The 22,500-nt window shown below is 35.5% G+C and overlaps 1 protein-coding gene across 2 annotated transcripts in view; it reads right to left on the bottom strand.

Moving 5' to 3' along the window:
- The window catches only part of LOC128640300 (transient receptor potential cation channel subfamily V member 6-like), a 114,679-nt gene that overhangs the window by 85,940 nt on the left and 6,239 nt on the right, over positions 1-22,500 (bottom strand). For both annotated transcript variants that reach the window (XM_053692791.1, XM_053692792.1), the window contains exon 3: positions 15,325-15,447. In XM_053692791.1, coding sequence (XP_053548766.1) covers positions 15,325-15,447 — 123 coding nt within the window. The remainder of the gene's footprint in view (positions 1-15,324; positions 15,448-22,500) is intronic.

Below are 22,500 nucleotides of genomic sequence, written 5' to 3'. Positions count from 1 at the left end.
TAGCTGCCAAGAGGTGATGAGACAGTAAGGGTGAGTAGCAGCAAATATAGCTGCCAAGAGGTGATGAGACAGTAAGGGTGAGTAGCAGCAAATATAGCTGCCAAGAGGTGATGAGACAGTAAGGGTGAGTAGCAGCAAATATAGCTGCCAAGAGGTGATGAGTCAGTAAGGGTGAGTAGCAGCAAATATAGCTGCCAAGAGGTGATGAGACAGTAAGGGTGAGTAGCAGCAAATATAGCTGCCAAGAGGTGATGAGACAGTAAGGGTGAGTAGCAGCAAGTATAGCTGCCAAGAGGTGATGAGACAGTAAGGGTGAGTAACAGCAAATATAGCTGCCAAGAGGTGATGAGACAGTAAGGGTGAGTAGCAGCAAGTATAGCTGCCAAGAGGTGATGAGACAGTAAGGGTGAGTAGCAGCAAGTATAGCTGCCAAGAGGTGATGAGACAGTAAGGGTGAGTAACAGCAAATATAGCTGCCAAGAGGTGATGAGACAGTAAGGGTGAGTAGCAGCAAATATAGCTGCCAAGAGGTGATGAGATAGTAAGGGTGAGTAGCAGCAAATATAGCTGCCAAGAGGTGATGAGACAGTAAGGGTGAGTAGCAGCAAATATAGCTGCCAAGAGGTGATGAGACAGTAAGGGTGAGTAACAGCAAATATAGCTGCCAAGAGGTGATGAGACAGTAAGGGTGAGTAGCAACAAATATAGCTGCCAAGAGGTGATGAGACAGTAAGGGTGAGTAGCAGCAAATATAGCTGCCAAGAGGTGATGAGACAGTAAGGGTGAGTAGCAGCAAATATAGCTGCCAAGAGGTGATGAGACAGTAAGGGTGAGTAACAGCAAATATTGCTGCCAAGAGGTGATGAGACAGTAAGGGTGAGTAGCAGCAAATATAGCTGCCAAGAGGTGATGAGACAGTAAGGGTGAGTAGCAGCAAATATAGCTGCCAAGAGGTGATGAGACAGTAAGGGTGAGTAGCAGCAAATATAGCTGCCAAGAGGTGATGAGACAGTAATGGTGAGTAGCAGCAAGTATAGCTGCCAAGAGGTGATGAGACAGTAAGGGTGAGTAACAGCAAATATAGCTGCCAAGAGGTGATGAGACAGTAAGGGTGAGTAGCAGCAAATATAGCTGCCAAGAGGTGATGAGACAGTAAGGGTGAGTAGCAGCAAGTATAGCTGCCAAGAGGTGATGAGACAGTAAGGGTGAGTAACAGCAAATATAGCTGCCAAGAGGTGATGAGACAGTAAGGGTGAGTAGCAGCAAATATAGCTGCCAAGAGGTGATGAGACAGTAAGGGTGAGTAACAGCAAATATAGCTGCCAAGAGGTGATGAGTCAGTAAGGGTGAGTAGCAGCAAATATAGCTGCCAAGAGGTGATGAGTCAGTAAGGGTGAGTAGCAGCAAATATAGCTGCCAAGAGGTGATGAGTCAGTAAGGGTGAGTAGCAGCAAATATAGCTGCCAAGAGGTGATGAGACAGTAAGGGTGAGTAGCAGCAAATATAGCTGCCAAGAGGTGATGAGACAGTAAGGGTGAGTAGCAGCAAATATAGCTGCCAAGAGGTGATGAGACAGTAAGGGTGAGTGACCTTTTCCAAGACACTCGAGCGATAAATGTAAAGGGAGGGAATACTGTCCAAACACCTCAGCGCTATAAAATGAGAATAGATACTAATCAAAAGTGTGAATGATAAATCTTCGCCCAATAAATAATGACAATATATATATATGTGCATTGTATCCAAGAGAGGAAGCGATGTAAAATAAGACCGTGTATATATGTATGGACTAGGGAGCAAATGAATAGTAATTGCAACTCAGAATAAATGCGTATAAAAAAAACACAGTGGTACATGTAAACATCTCAGTAATAAATATATATACTGTATATATAAATGGGTATTGAAGATAAATGGAATCTCAATGAAAACTGAAAAAAATATAACCTAAAAACACCTTATAATTTAGATGCAGTCCAAAAAAGTGCAATGCTAATAATGACTGACTCTAATTGGAAATCAAAGAAATATATAGTCCATATAGGTGTCAATAGAGATCTTCAGGCAAAGCCCCTATGGGGTGTTCACTTACTGGAATCAACCTCAATCTTATGAGGTAAGGCAGGCACGGATGGACAAATAAAGCTGTGTCCAGAGCTGTATCTGGTACTCGTTGTCGTGCGCACTGTGGGACTTGGTTAGCCAGTCAGATACTTCAATAATGTATTGGCCACTTGGATGTTTTCGCCACTTGAATGTATAAATCCACAATGAAGGTTTCTCATACGGAATAGGCGTATGTAGGAGACAAAAAGTAAACACGAATAATAGTGCAACTCCTTTTGATGGAGACAAAGCAACACACACATAAGCGAAATGAGATACAGTTACAAATTGGAACCTCAATGATATGAGGTAACTATACAGCGTGTATATATAAAAGTTATCCACAGCAGTAACCAGTGGCCCCCGGAAACGACAATGTGTCAGTTGTAGCAGCAGCGGGTGAAACTCTTCAAAAGAGCAAAGGTACGGCTGGTGGTCTTTACAAGATGTACAAAGAAGAACCTGACGCGTTTTGAAAGGGCCATAAGGCACTAGGGATCCCATTTTGTGAATCCAATAGGATTTCCTCTTTCTAAGTGCCAGTGTCCTACAGCCTCCTCTCTTGTTGGGTTTTATAAGTTCCAAGATAGTGCCTTTAAACAACCTGGATCTTGGTTAAGAATTTTCTTATAGTGTAATGACAAATTGTGGGACTTAAGACCTTGTTTGGTGTTATTAATATGTTATAACAGACGCACTATATATGGGCAATTTGTGCACCCAATGTATTGCAGTTTGTAACTGCATTGCAGTAAGTATACTGCAAAATCTGATTTGCAGTTGCAGTCACAGGACACACAATTGACCCTATTGCATTTGTAGAAGCCAGTGCTCTGTGTCTCAAACCAGTTGGTTTTACTTGCAGCACGCAATTGGCTGGTGCTAATATATTTTTTAAACTCTGATTTTTACGAAAAATTACTTGTGGGAGCTGATATTTTTAAGTAACTCATCTTTCTCCAGTAGATGCCAGTGTTTTTTTTAATAATGGATTTAATTTCCCTTGCGCCTTCATTGTATGTGGTCACAAATTTAGTCCCATCTTGTCAATCATCCTTACGGTAATTTTGGTTTTCAAGAGATCTTCTCGGTTACTGATCTATTGGCGAAATAGACGATGGATGAACTCACAGAACCATAGGCGGCCAAACCCTAACCCTCCCCATTCCAATCGCTATAATAGCAATCAGGCTTTTTTAGGACCAATTCTACAATTAAGCCATTATACCACGGCGGACCCCCAAAATCAGGAGGATAATCTAGAGTGGATAGAATCTCCAGAGTGGAGAGGAAAAGGAAGGAAAAGAAGACTCAGAGAGGATGTAGAGGAGAAAAGAGAACTAGGAAGCCAGAAGAAAAGACAAATGAGATACAACCAGATGGAAAATTTATGAAAATCTTTAACCTTTCTAAAAGAAATTTGAAAGACCAGGAAGAGGACATTTTAAGAAAGGGTCTCTCATTTTCCCCCACCAGAGGCCAAAACTCTTTTACCCTATTCATTGATTGGAATAAGTTCATATGAAAATTGACCCTACATCGACACTTCAATAAAATAAATGCTTCAACAATTGAAGGTACTACCAGTTTGAATGTAGGAGGAGGGGAAGTAGAGGACACTTGAAACTCTATTAACTGAAAATGAAGATGTAGAACCGTTTATTCTAAGGGTAACTTTATACCGGTTTTTAATAATCTCGTACAAGAAGATCTGAACAAAATGTGCCAGTCATATAAGATTAAATGGGACAATCTAACCAAGAAAGAAAAAGCCCTCCTAGAAAATATTAAGAACGATGATGAAATCATAATCAGAGAGGCTGACAAAGGGGGATGAGTGACAAAGGGGGATGAGTATTGCAGGATAAAACTATCTAAGAGAAGCCTAACGCTTGTTATGGAAAGACGGATGTCTATAAGAGACTTACTAGCAATCCAACATCGGAATTTAACAAACTATACAATATCTTATTAGATGATGCTAAATATCTAGGTATACTCAACGAAAATTAGTTCAAATTCCTTAGTGTCTCTGACCCACAACTGCAATTCTATACCATCTTCCGAAAGTAGATAAGAACCTAATAGACCCACCTGGAAGACCAATAGCGTCAGGCATGAACTCTCTGACCACAAAGCTCTCTGAATTTGTGGATACTTACCTCCAGCCCATTGTGCCAACCATGAAATCATACATCAGGGACACTATTGATGTCATTGCAAAAGTATCTGATATAAAATGGAAAGATAATTATCTGTGGGTTACTATTGACATAAGTAGCCCTATACCTGCATCCCCCAGGAAAAAGGCATTGGAGCTATCGATTATTGGTTTAGAAATAGAACTTCTTTACCCATCAATTCACAACATTTTCTTCTCGCTTCAAGGTGGTGAAGAATTATTGTCCCAATTTTGAAACATATTAATACCAATGACTTACATTTACAATTCACCCATAAAAGTAGCACTGTTGAAATTGAATTTCTAGACCTAGTACTGACCCATGAATATGACAACATTATCAAAAAATTATATAAGAAAGAGACAGACCAAAATGGGTATTTACATGCGGAGTTGCTATCATCCCAATTGGGTTAAAAATACCCATTTCGGTCAATTTCAGCGCATTCATAGGAATTGCAGTAAATTAGAAGATTTCGAAAGGGACGCTGTCAATCCTCTAAACCATTTCTTGGAGAAAGGATATAGTGGAAAAAACATCAAGGAAGCACACGAAAAAGCTAAGATCAGTAAACAAGAAGATCTCTTGAAAACCAAAAATTACCGTAAGGATGATCAACAAGATGGGACTAAATTTGTGACCACATACAATGAAGACGCAAGGGAAATTAAATCCATTATTAAAAAACACTGGCATCTACTGGAGAAAGATGAGTTACTTAAAAATATCAGGTCCTCTGGACAACAAGTAATTTTTCATAAAAATCAGAGTTTAAAAAATATATTAGCACCCAGCCAATTGCGTTCTGCAAGTAAAACCAATTATTTGGAGACACAGAGCACTGGCTTCTACAAATGCAATAGGGCCAATTGTGTGGCCTGTGAGCACCATTTAAATAAAATACCTACTAAGGTAGTAAATTCTGACAGCAATGGGTTTAAATGTGAGAAAAATTTCTTGTGCAACTGCAAATCAGAGTTTGTGGTATACTTACTGCAATGCAGTTGCAACCTGCAATACATTGGGCGCACAACTCGCCCATATAAAGTGCGTCTGTTAGAACATATTAATAACATCAAACAAGGCCTTAAGTCCCACAATGTGTCATTACACTATAAGAAAATTCATAACCAAGATCCAAGTTGTTTAAAAGGCACTATCTTGGAAATTATAAAACCCAACAAGAGAGGAGGCTGTAGGACATTGGCACTTAGAAAGAGGGAATCCTATTGGATTCACAAAATAGGATCCCTAGTGCCTTATGGTCATAATAAGGACATAGACCTGGCAGCCTATCTTGTATAACTCTTCCCATATTTTCACAAACTGAGGAATATTTTCATACACTGAGGGATAGTTTTATATACTGAGGGATATGTGTATATATTGAGGGCTTTTCCTATCAGCCCAGTCCACTGTATTTATTTTAGTGTAATATCCCTTTTTTTAAATAAATTACTGAAGTTCTAATTGGAGCTGGTATTACACTGTAGAAACAATAGTATCCCTTTAAGATTACTCTATATGCATGCTCTATATATATTTTTGCTCCCGTATTCATCAGGAGCATTTTGAGTTGTATTTTACTATATTTCTTTGCTACTCCCAGTTCCAATCTTAAGTTTTGCCTTATATATTTACACACATACAGTATATATATATATATATATATATATATATATATATATATATACACACACATTTTTTTTATGTTTCTTGTGCATAGCAATTATTCCCTTTTCCTGTCTAGTTTGAAAATTCTTACTAGCTTATAGGTAGTTCTAATTTTTAGCAACATTTTAAATTTTTTTAAAAATGTTTTTCATATATGTTTTAAGTGTACATATTAATAATGTACATGTATAGTTTTTTTTAAAAAATTATGTTTTAAATGCAAAAATTTATTTTAGCCACATTTCTGGCAGTACGCCAACTCTTGGCTTTATACTTTTATAAGAGTCAAGATACAGACCTTTTTTAATTCGGCATTAAATTCGGCTAATTTTTAAATCAATATCAAACTTGGCTATTTTTTTTAAATATAGATATATTTGCTTTTTATTAGTGATAGTCTCGCAACTTATTTAATTTAAATATAAGTATCCATTTTGAAGCTACACATTGTATTCATTGACAATGCTCTTCCTCAATGAGCGCTTTTATTCATTCACTCCCCTCTGACCCTTGTCCAATTAAGTAATTGTCAGTGATTGTCGGCGTGTTTTTCCTTGTTTTAAAAAGCCTGCCTGCCAGCGTGTGTGTCAGACTCACAGCGTATACTGTGCCCACTTGCCCAGTGCCACCACTCATATCTGGTGTAACAGTAGTGTACATTTAAAAAAAAAAACAAACTTTTTTGACTGTGAAATAATAGCAGACAGCTGCCAGTACCCAAGATGGCCGCCAATAAGGCAGATGGGGAGGGTTAGAGAGCTGTTTTGGGGGGGATCAGGGAGGTTGGGGGCTAAGGGGGATGCTACACCACAGCATATGTAAATATGCTAACAAAATTAAAACCTTTTTAAAAACCTTTTATTTTAGTACTGGCAGACTTTCTGCCAGTACTTAAGATGGCGGGGACAATTGTGGGCTGGGGGAGGGAAGGGATCTGTTTGGGAGGGATCAGGGGATCTGATGTGTCAGGTAGGAGGCTGATCTCTACACTAAAGCTAAAATTAACCCTGCAAGCTCCCTACAAACTACCTAATTAACCCCTTCACTGCTAGCCATAATACACTTGTGATGCGCAGCAGCATTTAGCGGCCTTCTAATTACCAGAAAGCAACGCCAAAGTCATATATGTCTGCTATTTCTGAACAAAAGGGGATCCCAGAGAAGCATTTACAACCATTTGTGCCATAATTGCACAAGCTGTTTGTAAATAATTTCAGTGAGAAACCTAAAAATGCGAAAAAATTAAAAAAAAATTAAAATTTGATCGCATTTGGCGGTGAAATGGTGGCATGAAAGATACCAAAATGGGCCTAGATCAATACTTTGGGTTGTCTACTACACTACACTTAAGCAAAAATTAACTCTACAAGCTCCCTACATGCTCCCTAATTAACCCCTTCACTGCTGGGCATAAAACACGTGTGGTGCGCAGTGGCATTTAGCAGCCTTCTAATTACCAAAAAGCAACGCCAAAGCCATATAAGTCTGCTATTTCTGAACAAAGGGGATCCCAGAGAAGCATTTACAACCATTTATGCCATAATTGCATAAGTTGTTTGTAAAAAATTTCTGCGAGAAACCTAAAGTTTGTGAAAAAGTGAACAATTTTTTTTTATTTGATCGCATTTGGCGGTGAAATGGTGGCATGAAATATACCAAAATGGGCCTAGATCAGTACTTTGGGTTGTCTACTACACTACACTTAAAGGGACATGCCACCCACATTTTTTCGTTTATGATTTAGAAAGAGAATGCAATTTTAAAAATCTTTCTAATTTACTTATATTATCTAATTTGTTTTATTATCTTGATATTCTTTGATGAAAAGCATATCTAGATATGCTCACTAGCTGCTGATTGGTTGCTGCACATAGAAGCCTCGTGTGATTGGCTCACCATGTGCATTGCTTTTTCTTCAACTAAGGATATTTAAAAAATGAAGCAAAATAAATAATGGAAGTAAATTGTAATGTTTAAATTTCTATTCTCTATCTGAATCATGAAAGAAAGATTTTGGGTTTAGTGGCCCTTTAAGCTAAAATTAACTCTACAAGCTGCCTACATGCTCCCTAATTAACCCCATCACTGCTGGGCATAAAACACGTGTGGTGCCCAGTTGCATTTAGCAGCCTTCTAATTACCAAAAAGCAATGCCAAAGCCATATATGTCTTCTATAATGGCATGTCTGGCACACAGTGTTGGGGCAAGGGTCCATCTGACCACTGATACCTGGTCTGCAAAGCATGGTCAGGGCAGGTATATCACCTACACTGCACACTGTGAAGCGGGCATAACCCTTACATGTAACCCTTACACTACCTGATCGATACAACATCATACCTGATGTTTTAAAGCACGTTATTCCAAACAATTTAGGAATGTTAGGTGATTTATGCCCTTTATGGATTTAAACCAGACTCTGCTTCAACTATGTAATTTTCCATGGGAGTTTTGCCATGGATCCCCCACCGGCATGCCACAGTCCAGGTGTTAGTCCCCTTGAATGGCGGTTCGCCCGGTTCGCCGGTTCGCAAACTTTTGTGGAAATTCGAGTTCTCCGTTCGCGAACCCAAATTTTTAGATTTGCGACATCACTATACCTCTGATGAAGAAGGGTCTACTGTGTAAACCCCTTAGAAATGCGTCAGGTTCCTCTTTGTACATCTTGTACAGACCACCAGCCGTATCTTTGCTCTTTGCTCTTTTAAAGAACTTCACCCGCTGCTGCTACAACTGACATTGCCATTTCCGGTGGCCACCAGTTCCTGCTGTGGATAATTTTTTTACATACACGCTGTCTAGTTACCTCATATAATTGAGGTTCCAATTTGTAAGGGTATCTCATATCGCTTATGTGTGTGCGGCTTTGTCTCCATCAAGCGGAGTTGTACTATTATTCAAGTTTACTTTTTGTCTTATACATACACCTATTCCATATGAGAAACTTTTATTGTGGATTTATACATTCAAGTGGCGAACACCTCCAAGTGGCCGATACATTATTGAAGTACCTGGCTGGCTAACCAAGTCCCACAGTGCGCATGACAACGAGTACCAGATATGTCCATTCATGCCTGCTTTACCTCATAAGATTGAGGTTGATTCCAGTAAGTGAACACCCCATAGGGGCTTTGCCTGAAGATCTCTATTGACACCTATATGGACTATATCTTTCTTTGATTTCCAATTAGAGTCAGATTTCTCCACTCTAACATCTTTTATGCACACTCATTAATAGCGTTGCACTTTTCTGGACTGGAGGAGGGGATGGACTGGAATCTAAATTATAAGGTGTTTTTAGGTTATAATTTTTTCAGGTTTCATTGAGATTCCATTTATCTTCAATACCCATTTATATAAGTGTTTATTATTGAGATGTATAAATGTACCACTGTGGTTTTCTATACGCATCTATTCTGAGTCACAATTACTATTCGTATTCTCCCTAGTCCATACATACAGTATATAAACAGTCTTATTTTACATCGCTTCCTCTCTTGGATACAGTGCGCATATATATATATTGTCATTATTTATTGGACAAATATTTATGGACAGTATTCCCTCCCTATATATATATATATATATATATATATATATATATATATATATATATATATATATATATATATATATATATATATATATATATATATATATATATATATATATATATATATATATATATATATAAAACATACATATACAAACTCACATACGTACATAATATATATATATATATATATACACACACACACACAAATACATACAAACATATATATATATTTATAAATGTATAAATAACATACATATACAAACACACATACATACATATAAATATATATAATGTACATTTATATATATATATATATACACACACATGCACACATACATACATACAGACACAGATACATACATATATATATATATATATCATAAATATACAAACACACACCAACATATATATATAAAACATATATATACAGTACACACACACATATATATATATATATATATATATATATATATATATATATATATAAACACATACATACACACACATGCATACATACAGCAACACATACATATATATATAAAACAAGATAAGAAGACTGAGCTATCCTAATGTTGTGAAATAAAATGTTGCAATATTATAAATAACAAATATGTATATACATAAGAATGAAAAATAAATAATAATATATAATAAATGTAAGCACAATTGAATTAATCAAAATAATAGAAAGTCCATGAATAGTTATATTCAGAAAAAAAGGCAGCTGAACTGAATAATTTCGTGAAGACTCCCACTTTATCTTCACTAAATGAATATAGAAAAAAAAAGGTCTTTTGTTCCGCGCCAAATCTCTGTGGACAAATGAAATATACAGGGGAAGGAGCTCCCCTATATCTATACACTTACTTAGAAAACCTCAATCGATATGAGGTAAGTAATCACCCTTAGAATGAAAATCCACGTCGATCTCTGCAGCTCCTATTCATTGGATCCGTTTCAATAGGGACCTGAAGCTGTATGTACCTATTGCTGTGTACTGAGGCCTCAATCTTATGAGGTAAGTAAAAGCATATATGCCACGATAGTCAAAGATAAGATCATATAAAAGGTCTCAGTGTAACCCAAATGTATCCGTACAGCGTCTCTCAGGACCTTTTATATGATCTTATCTTTGACTATCGTGGCATATATGCTTTTACTTACCTCATAAGATTGAGGTTTTTAAGTGTGAGTGGGAGACTTTGGGGGTACCTGTGTTGTGGGGAATTTAATAAAACTTACTTCACTATTGTGGCACCTCTGCTTTTTTGTCTCCCTTTATATCGCATGAGCCATTTACGTTTTCGGAGAGGATCGTATCACTGCCTCAGTACACAGCAATAGGTACATACAGCTTCAGGTCCCTATTGAAACGGATCCAATGAATAGGAGCTGCAGAGATCGACGTGGATTATCATTCTAAGGGTGATTACTTACCTCATATCGATTGAGGTTTTCTAAGTAAGTGTATAGATATAGGGGAGCTCCTTCCCCTGTATATTTCATTTGTCCACAGAGATTTGGCGCAGAACAAAAGACTTTTTTTTCTACATACATATATATGTATATATATATATATATATATATATATAGGAGTCAAAGGGTAAACAGCGCTTATGGAGATTCTTAAAAACTGAATAATATTAAAATCTCGGCAGTGTTGGTGGGTAAAGAAAACAAAAAAAAAAAAAAAAAAAAAAAAAGGGAAGAGAAGTATATGAATATACGTATATATATTAGAGTCTTTGATAGGATATTGGAATCCTAGTGTAATGAAGGCGTAATAGATACCCTTACCAAAAGTTACCTCAATCCTATGAGGTAAGTTTGCCGCATTGGAGGATGTATCTAGTGGTTGAATGAATCCTGGATGTTCTGGTCTGTATAAAATCGCTGCCTCTTGGAGTAGAATGGGATGTGGGTCCCCTTTGTGCTGGTTTCTTTAGGAAACTTCCTGTATTTATTGCCTCTTGGAGCTTGGTTTTCTTGTCTTGGTATGAACTTTAGGATGTCAGAGCAGGTGACGTGGTTACAGGGTACTTATTTCTTTTTTCTTTTCTTATTTTTTCTTCATTTTCCTTAGAGTTGTGTCAGCAGATACAAAAAAATTTCCCTTTTCCGACTCCGAGTCGTTTCAGACGTAAGGAATAGGATATTCCATAAGATGGGAACCAGTCTTGAGAAATCTTGTAGATGGGAATGTGAGGAGGTAACAAGAGAGGAGGAGAGTAGGAGATCATGAGTGGAGTGAAGGGGATGGGAGGGAGAGTATCTGGAGACAAGGTCTGAGATGTAGGGGGAGCAGTGCAATTGAGGGCTTTGTGTGTCAGAGTGAGAATTTTGTGTTTAATCCTGGAGGCAGTGAAGGGATTGGCAGAGAGGTGCGGAAGATGAAGAGCGACATGCAAGGAAGATGAGCCTGGCAGAGGCATTCATTATGGATTGTAAAGGAGCTAGGAAGCAGCTAGGGAGACCAGAGTGGATAGAATTGCAGTAGTCGAGGCGGGAAAAGATGAGAGAGTGAATTAAAATCTTTGTTATGTCTTGTGTAAGGAAATGTCTAATTTTAGTGATGTTTTTAAGGTGGAAGCGGCAGGCTTTAGCCAAGTACTGAATGTGAGGAGTGAAAGAAAGATCTGAGTGAAGTGTGACCCCAAGACATCGGGCATGTGAGGTTGGGGTAATGATGGATTTGTGAACAGTTATAGAGACATGTGGGTGGAGATTTTGTTAGTAGGGGGGGAAATAAGGACCTCAGTTTTGGAGAGATTTAGCTTGAGGTAGTGAGAGAACATCCAAGATGAGATGTGAGAGAAAAAGTTAGTGACACAGGTTTGCAAGGAAGGAAATAGTTCTGGTGCAGAGAGGTAGATTTCGGTATCGTCGGCATACAAATGATAATGAAACCCATGGGACTTTATTAAGGAACCTACTGAGGACGTGTAGATTGAGAAGAGAAGGGGACCAAGGACAGAGCCTTGCAGTACCCCAACAGAAAGAAGTAACGGGGCAGAAGATACCCCAGAGAAGGCTACACTAAAGGTACGGTTAGACAGATAGGAAGAGAACCAAGAGAGAACTGTGTCACAGATGCTGAAGGATTGGAGGGTGGTGGACAGTATCAAAGGCTGCAGACAGATCAAGGAGGATAAGTAGAGAGAAGTAGCCTTTTGATTTTGCTGTAAGTAGGCCGTTGGTAACCTTAACAATTGCTTTCTCTGTTGAGTAAAGGGGGCAAAATCCAGATTGCAGTGGGTCAAGAAGGGAGTTTAATGTAAGGGAATGGGATAGATGTGCATATAGTAGCATTTCAAGAAGCATTGAGGCAAGAGGTAGTAGAGAAATAAGGTGGTAGTTGGATGGGGAGGTTGGATTGAGAGAACGTTTTTTGAGGATAGGTGTGACTAATGCATATTTAAGAGATGTGGGAACTATACCAGTGCTGAGGCAGAGGTTGAAGATGTGTGTGAGTATAGGGGTAAGGGTAGAAGAGAGGGAGGGGAGTAGTTGTGAGAGGATGGGTTCGAGGGGACAGGTAGTGAGGTGAGAGGATAGTATAAGGGCAGAAACTTTATCCTCTGTAACAGGGGCAAAAGGGCTAAATTTATGGCTATGTGGGTTTTGGATGATTGTGAGCTTTTGAGAGGGTGGGAGTCCGGTAGTATGTTGAGAGCTGATTTCATTTCTGATGGAGTTGATTTTGTTGTTGAAGTAGCTGGCAAAATCTTGGGATGAGAGAAAAGTTGTGGTGGGAGGTGGGGGTGGGCGGAGAAGAGTATTGAATGTGGAGAACAGACATTTTGGGTTTGATGAAAGTGTATATATAAGAGTAGAGAAGTAATGTTGCTTATATAGATGAAGGGCAGAATAGTAAGAGTTCAAGATGAACTTATAGTGAAGAAAGTCAGTAGAACTCCGAGATTTCCTCCAGTGTCACTCAGCAGTATGGGAAAATCTGCGTAGGTACCGTGTCAGAGGAGTATGCCAGGGCGGAGGATGAGTGTATATTTTCTGAGCTATGTTATGTGGAGCCAGGTTATCAAGGACTGATGTAAGGGTGGAGTTATAGTGGAAGATGGATTCATCAGTACAGGAAAAGGAGGGGATGGAAGAGAGAAGAGGTTCGAGAGAGCTAGCGAGCTGTTGCTGATCTAATGACTTGATTCTTCTGTGAAGTTTAGTGTGAGGGGTAGAAGGAGGGAGAGCTGTAGGGAGGGAGGTGATGGTACAACATACATATACAAACTCACATACGTAGATATCAATATACACATACATACACACACATATATATACAGTATATATATACAACATACATATACAATTGCACATACACTTTTATTTTCTATTTTAAATGTATTATTAAAACAAGCATTGTTTTCTTTATTTGGCACAGCATCATGCCAATTGTGGGGTCAATCAAAAAATGTATCTACAAACCAAAAAATGTATCTACATAAACTTATTATTATTTTATTATTATTATTAATAATAATAATAATAATAATAATAATAATAATAATAAAATGTTGACGTGTTCAAAACCAATTTAACAAGTCCTACTGTGGTTTTGCATCATGAGATACTTTTATGAGTTTTCAGAACTTTTTTCTGCTTATAAGACATAGAAGAATATATGACTCGGGGCCTAGTATAATGTGCCTCTATGCACAACCATGCAGTCATATTTCACGGACTATGCTGTGTGCAATGAAGTCTAGCATGTATGTACCCTCAAAAATCATGTTTGGGAAAATCATTTTAAATGTCACTTGAAATCATGTTTAAACTCAATTAAATTGTGAACAAAATTAAATTGCCCCATTTTTCAAACCTAAAACTATATTGTGGACATAACCCAGCTTTAATGTGATGCAAATTTGCTCTTAAAGTGACAACAAGGTCAAAATTAAACACATTGACTAGATAGAGCATGACAGCTTAAATAACTGAAATATAATAATAATATAATAATATAACATAATAATTATGTATTGAAGAGGAATCCTAGGTGAGTTTAGTAGTGTGCATGTCTTTAGCCATCTGGCTGCAGTGTTTGCAACAATGTTTACACCAATGTTATACATAATTGCAAACCATACTGCCATAGAACTCTAAACACACATGCACACTCCTAATTTCCTATCGGCCTACATAGGTTTACTCTCCAACAAGGGATACCAAGAGAACAAAGCAAATGTGATAACATAAGTGAAATGGAATGCTGTTTAAAATTGCACGCTCTATTTGAATAATGAACATTTCATTTCGATTTTGCTGTTCCTTTAAAAAAATAGACTCTGTTGCTTAGAAATAAATGCTACGTTTCCATTGCTTTGTAATTTGTGTAAACTGCTGGTAAAAAGAAACATCACCATAGACTTACATGGATATACTTACTGTTATCTAAGTGAGAGTAAGTTTTAGCCTTCATTTCATGCAAGCAAGTTCTTTCTAAATCAGTCAGACCTGTTAACAGGTTTCCCTTATAAACTAATCACTGTAGTACTCTGAGAATGATTGTATGTGTTCACAATTACAGCATTTGGCATATAAGGCACATTGCAATATAAGATGCACCTATTTTTTTTTAAGAATTTCAGATTTAATGAATAAAAAAACAAAACAAACAAGAAATATTTATATACATTCAGAACATAAGACACAGGACAAACAAATTAACACTTTAATTAAAAAATCTTGTTTTATGCTGTACTTTTTCACTGGGCAACTTAGTGTAAATGGGCTTTAGGATAAGGCTGACACTATATGAGAATCTTATAATGAGATAAAGCAGAACAAACCTTGATAGAGTGCAGAGGTCATAGGCTGGTTCAGTAGGTCACGGGCTTCTTCTAGTAAAACCTTTACTATATCTGTGTTGTTGTGCAACACGGCCACGTGTAAGGCTGTTTCCCCAACAGCTCCTAATATAATAAAGCATAAAGGCAAAACATAGACAAAAGTGTTACAGAATTGTGTGACACGGGGGGTCCTAACTGACTGAATGTACAAACAGCGTACTGCATATACTGTAGCGCTTACTTAAGAAATATAGAAAAACAGTTATTTATTTTAAAGGACCATTAAATACAGTAAAATTGCAACATCACAAACTCAAAATAAAAAGAAAACACGTCATGGTGCGGACAGACATTGCACCAGCAGTTCTTGTGAACTGCTGGTGCAATACTGCCCCCTGCAAATTCGCGGCCAATTGGTCGCTAGCATTGGGTTTCAATCAACCCGATCGTATTTGATTGGGCTGATTGCTGTCCGCCACTTGAGAGGTGGCGGACGAGTTAAGAAGCAACGGTCTTAGGACTGCTGCTTCTTAACGTCCGCTTCAGTCGGAACTGAAGAGGAGTGGGTCAGAAGAAACATCCGCTGCTTCATAAATCGACTCCAATGAATGAAGCTTGAATACATTTATTGGTTATTTCTAGGGATGGGCAAATGTTTCACAACATTCGAAAAACGGCACGAATTTTAACACATTCGTTCATTCAAATCGAATTTTCGAATGTTTACATAACATTCTAACATTCGATTTTCGAATGTTCGGTTTCGAATTTTACGATTACATTTGAAAATATTATTTTTGAAAAATTAGATTAGATTGTAATAGTATTTCTAATGCTTTTTCTTCAAATGTAATATTCGAATTATGCAATATTCGAATTCGAAAAATTCGAATTTAGATTGTAATACTATTTCTAATGCTTTATCTTTAAATGTAATATTCGAATTATGCAATACGTGTATTCGAATTCGAAAAATTCAAATTTAGATTGTAATAGTATTTCTAATGCTTTTTCTTTAAATGTAATATTCAAATTATGCAATATTCGAATTCGAAAAATTCGAATTTATATGTTTGTAATAGCATTTCTAATGCTTTCTTTAAATGTAGTATTCGAATTATGCAATATTCTATATGGAAACATTCGAAATGATATTTTTGTATCTATTTATGTATCAATTTACTAGATTCCCACCCTACCACATGAACTATTGAACGTCTGAATAGTATTTGTTAAATAGAATGTTAAATTCGAAATTTAGAATGTGGACATTCGATATAATTATAAACATTCAAATTCGAAAGTGACATTCGAAAACTGTAAATAACATTCGATTTTCGAATTTTTAAGAATATTCGTTCTTATCGACATTCGTATTTAGAATTCGAATTTCGGTAATAACATTCGTTCTACATTCGAAGTTCGAAAATTTACACATTCGCCCATCCCTATTTTTTCTTCAAATTAACCATCATTTGCTGTCATTGTATAATGAGCACCTTCTTCTCTTAATCAAGAGGAGCATTTAATAAAATCCCTTTTGTTTTATTAGTTCAAAGTATTTCCAGAATTATTATTTCATTTTTTTTAAATTAATGAATAATTTTGTTGGTTACCTCAATACATTTTTACTTTAAGTGTGCTATAATAATGACCCTTTATAACCGTAACACATTCATATTGTTAGTACAATTTATGATCTTTGTGGAACAATTTTGCTTTCTATATTTGGAATCTGTATCTAGCCAAAGACAGACCTGCTAGATCAGAAAATGCTAAATCAGAAATAGATGTGAACATGACACAAGCTCAGACATAATGATTTCTAATGCTGTTCTCCACAGTACCTATGGAGAACTATAATACTCATATTTGTAGGAGAACTTTGTGTTCTCCAAAGGCGCAAGACAATGATAAATTGGAAACTGGGCGTAATGCTAAGGTGGACTCTAGGAAATGCAACTATAACAAGCAAATGTAACACTTTTTTGAGGCAATGGTGCGTCTTGGCGAACGCGAATAAAGTGAGAGGAATGTACAGTTGGATTTGCCTATTTTTAGGTGCAATTTACATTAATAAATAGGAGGAGTCAGCCGTATTGGATTTATGGGCACAATTTTAGGACAATTGCTTTGATAAATCCTGCTCTTAGTATCACAGTTCTAGCAAGTTACTCTAAATTACTAGCATTTCTTTTCATGTTTGACGTTTATGTATATAAAGAAAAACATGAAGGTGCATATAGTTTATTGGGTTGTTATGAGCCATTTAAAACTAGAAGATGCATAAAGTAATTCTATTTTGCCCAAAGAAAGTAATGAGACAGTAAAGTTAAACTTTCATAACTCAGAGCATACACTTATAAATATCTTTCTATTATTTAATGTGTATTGTTCTATTAGTATCCTTTGTTGAAAAACATCTACACGTATCGTTAGCAGAAGCAATGGATTACTGTGAGCTAGCTGGTCATTGGTTGCTAGACACATTTATCTCTTGTCACCAGATGAGTTCTGCTAGGTCCCACTGCTGAATTTCTGATTATTCAACAAAGGATACCAAAAGAACAAAGCACATTTGACAACAGAGGTTGAATGGAAATGTGTTTAAAATGAAATGCTCTATCTTAATCATGAAAGACAAAAACTGGGTTTTATGTCCCTTTAATTTATTATTACAGCCAAACATTTCCATGTGTATATTGTATCGTATTATGTGACATTGTATAATGTGTATATTGTATCGTGTTATGTGACATTGTATAATGTGTATATTGTATCGTGTTATGTGACATTGTATAATGTGTATATTGTATTGTGTTATGTATAGTATCGTGTTATGGGACATTGTATAATGCGTATATTGTATTGTGTTATTTGATGTTGTATAATGTGTATATTGTATCGTGTTATGTGACATTGTGTAATGTGTATAGTGTATTGTATTATGTGACATTGTATAATGTGTATATTGTATCGGGTTATGTGACATTGTATAATGTGTATAGTGTATTGTATTATGTGACATTGTATAATTTGTATATTGTATTGTGTTATGTGACATTGTAAAAGTGTATATTGTATCGTTTTATGTGATATTGTATAAGTGTATATTGTATCATGCTATGTAACATTGTATAATGTGTATAGTGTATCGTGTTATGTGACATTGTATAATGTGTATAGTGTATTGTGTTACGTGACATTGTATAATGTGTATAGTGTATTGTGTTACGTGACATTGTATAATGTGTATAGTGTATCGTGTCATGTGACATTGTATAATGTGTATAGTGTATCGTGTTATGTAACATTGTATAATGTGTATAGTGTATTGTGTTATGTGACATTGTATAATGTGTATAGTGTATTGTGTTATGTGACATTGTATAATGTGTATAGTGTATCGTGTTATGTAACATTGTATAATGTGTATAGTGTATTGTGTTATGTAACATTGTATAATGTGTATAGTGTATTGTGTTATGTGACATTGTATAATGTGTATAGTGTATCGTGTCACGTGACATTGTATAATGTGTATAGTGTATCATGTCATGTGACATTGTATAATGTGTATAGTGTATCGTGTTATGTGACATTGTATAATGTGTATAGTGTATTGTGTTATGTGACATTGTATAATGTGTATAGTGTATCGTGTCACGTGACATTGTATAATGTGTATAGTGTATCGTGTCATGTGACATTGTATAATGTGTATAGTGTATCGTGTCATGTGACATTGTATAATGTGTATAGTGTATCGTGTTATGTAACATTGTATAATGTGTATAGTGTATCGTGTTATGTGACATTGTATAATGTGTATAGTGTATTGTGTCATGTGACATTGTATAATGTGTATAGTGTATTGTGTCATGTGACATTGTATAATGTGTATAGTGTACCATGTTATGTGACATTGTATAATGTGTATAGTGTACCATGTTATGTGACATTGTATAATGTGTATAGTGTATGGTGTTATGTGACATTGTATAATGTGTATAGTGTATCGTGTTATGTGACATTGTATAATGTGTATAGTGTACCATGTTATGTGACATTGTATAATGTGTATAGTGTATTGTGTTACGTGACATTGTATAATTTGTATAGTGTATTGTGTTACGTGACATTGTATAATGTGTATAGTGTATCGTGTCATGTGACATTGTATAATGTGTATAGTGTATCGTGTCATGTGACATTGTATAATGTGTATAGTGTATCGTGTCATGTGACATTGTATAATGTGTATAGTGTATCGTGTTATGTGACATTGTATAATGTGTATAGTGTATTGTGTTATGTGACATTGTATAATGTGTATAGTGTATTGTGTTACGTGACATTGTATAATGTGTATAGTGTATTGTGTCATGTGACATTGTATAATGTGTATAGTGTATTGTGTTATGTGACATTGTATAATGTGTATAGTGTATTGTGTTACGTGACATTGTATAATGTGTATATTGTATCGTGTTATGTGACATTGTATAATGTGTATAGTGTATTGTGTTATGTGACATTGTATAATGTGTATAGTGTATCGTGTCATGTGACATTGTATAATGTGTATAGTGTATCGTGTTATGTGACATTGTATAATGTGTATAGTGTATCGTGTTATGTGACATTGTATAATGTGTATAGTGTATTGTGTTACGTGACATTGTATAATGTGTATAGTGTATTGTGTTATGTGACATTGTATAATGTGTATAGTGTATTGTGTTATGTGACATTGTATAATGTGTATATTGTATTGTGTTATGTGACATTGTATAATGTGTATAGTGTATTGTGTTACGTGACATTGTATAATGTGTATAGTGTATTGTGTTATGTGACATTGTATAATGTGTATAGTGTATTGTGTCATGTGACATTGTATAATGTGTATATTGTATTGTGTCATGTGACATTGTATAATGTGTATAGTGTATCGTGTTATGTAACATTGTATAATGTGTATAGTGTATCGTGTTATGTGACATTGTATAATGTGTATAGTGTATCGTGTCATGTGACATTGTATAATGTGTATAGTGTATCGTGTTATGTAACATTGTATAATGTGTATAGTGTATCGTGTCATGTGACATTGTATAATGTGTATAGTGTATTGTGTTATGTGACATTGTATAATGTGTATAGTGTATTGTGTTATGTGACATTGTATAATGTGTATATTGTATTGTGTCATGTGACATTGTATAATGTGTATATTGTATTGTGTCATGTGACATTGTATAATGTGTATAGTGTATCGTGTCATGTGACATTGTATAATGTGTATAGTGTATCGTGTCATGTGACATTGTATAATGTGTATAGTGTATCGTGTTATGTGACATTGTATAATGTGTATAGTGTATTGTGTCATGTGACATTGTATAATGTGTATAGTGTATCGTGTCATGTGACATTGTATAATGTGTATAGTGTATTGTGTTATGTGACATTGTATAATGTGTATAGTGTATCGTGTCATGTGACATTGTATAATGTGTATAGTGTATCGTGTCATGTGACATTGTATAATGTGTATAGTGTATCCTGTTATGTAACATTGTATAATGTGTATAGTGTATTGTGTTACGTGACATTGTATAATGTGTATAGTGTATCGTGTCACGTGACATTGTATAATGTGTATAGTGTATCGTGTTATGTAACATTTTATAATGTGTATAGTGTATCGTGTTATGTGACATTGTATAATGTGTATAGTGTATTGTGTTATGTGACATTGTATAATGTGTATAGTGTATCGTATTATGTGACATTGTATAATGTGTATATTGTATTGTGTTATGTGACATTGTATAATGTGTATAGTGTATCGTGTTATGTGACATTGTATAATGTGTATAGTGTATCGTGTTATGTGACATTGTATAATGTGTATAGTGTATTGTGTTACGTGACATTGTATAATGTGTATAGTGTATCGTATTATGTGACATTGTATAATGTGTATATTGTATTGTGTTATGTGACATTGTATAATGTGTATAGTGTATCGTGTCATGTGACATTGTATAATGTGTATAGTGTATCGTGTTATGTAACATTGTATAATGTGTATATTGTATTGTATTATGTGACATTGTATAATGTGTATAGTGTATCGTGTTATGTGACATTGTATAATGTGTATATTGTATTGTATTATGTGACATTGTATAATGTGTATAGTGTATCGTGTCATGTGACATTGTATAATGTGTATAGTGTATTGTGTTATGTGACATTGTATAATGTGTATAGTGTATCGTGTCATGTGACATTGTATAATGTGTATAGTGTATTGTGTCATGTGACATTGTATAATGTGTATAGTGTATCGTGTTATGTGACATTGTATAATGTGTATAGTGTATCGTGTTATGTGACATTGTATAATGTGTATAGTGTATCGTGTTATGTGACATTGTATAATGTGTATAGTGTATCGTGTTATGTGACATTGTATAATGTGTATAGTGTATCGTGTTATGTGACATTGTATAATGTGTATAGTGTATCGGGTTATGTGACATTGTATAATGTGTATAGTGTATCGGGTTATGTGACATTGTATAATGTGTATAGTGTATCGTGTTATGTGACATTGTATAATGTGTATAGTGTATCGTGTTATGTGACATTGTATAATGTGTATAGTGTATCGTGTCATGTGACATTGTATAATGTGTATAGTGTATCGTGTTATGTGACATTGTATAATGTGTATAGTGTATCGTGTCATGTGACATTGTATAATGTGTATAGTGTATCGGGTTATGTGACATTGTATAATGTGTATAGTGTATCGTGTTATGTGACATTGTATAATGTGTATAGTGTATCGTGTTATGTGACATTGTATAATGTGTATAATGTATCGTGTTATGTGACATTGTATAATGTGTATAGTGTATCGGGTTATGTGACATTGTATAATGTGTATAGTGTATCGTGTTATGTGACATTGTATAATTTGTATAGTGTATCGTGTCATGTGACATTGTATAATGTGTATAGTGTATCGTGTCATGTGACATTGTATAATGTGTATAGTGTATCGTGTCATGTGACATTGTATAATGTGTATAGTGTATTGTGTTATGTGACATTGTATAATGTGTATAGTGTATCGTGTCATGTGACATTGTATAATGT

The sequence above is a fragment of the Bombina bombina genome, chromosome 9 (genome assembly GCF_027579735.1).
Source record: "Bombina bombina isolate aBomBom1 chromosome 9, aBomBom1.pri, whole genome shotgun sequence".
NCBI lineage: Eukaryota > Metazoa > Chordata > Amphibia > Anura > Bombinatoridae > Bombina > Bombina bombina.
Note: the sequence above shows the minus strand (reverse complement) of the source record. Positions and strands in the feature narration are given on the sequence as shown.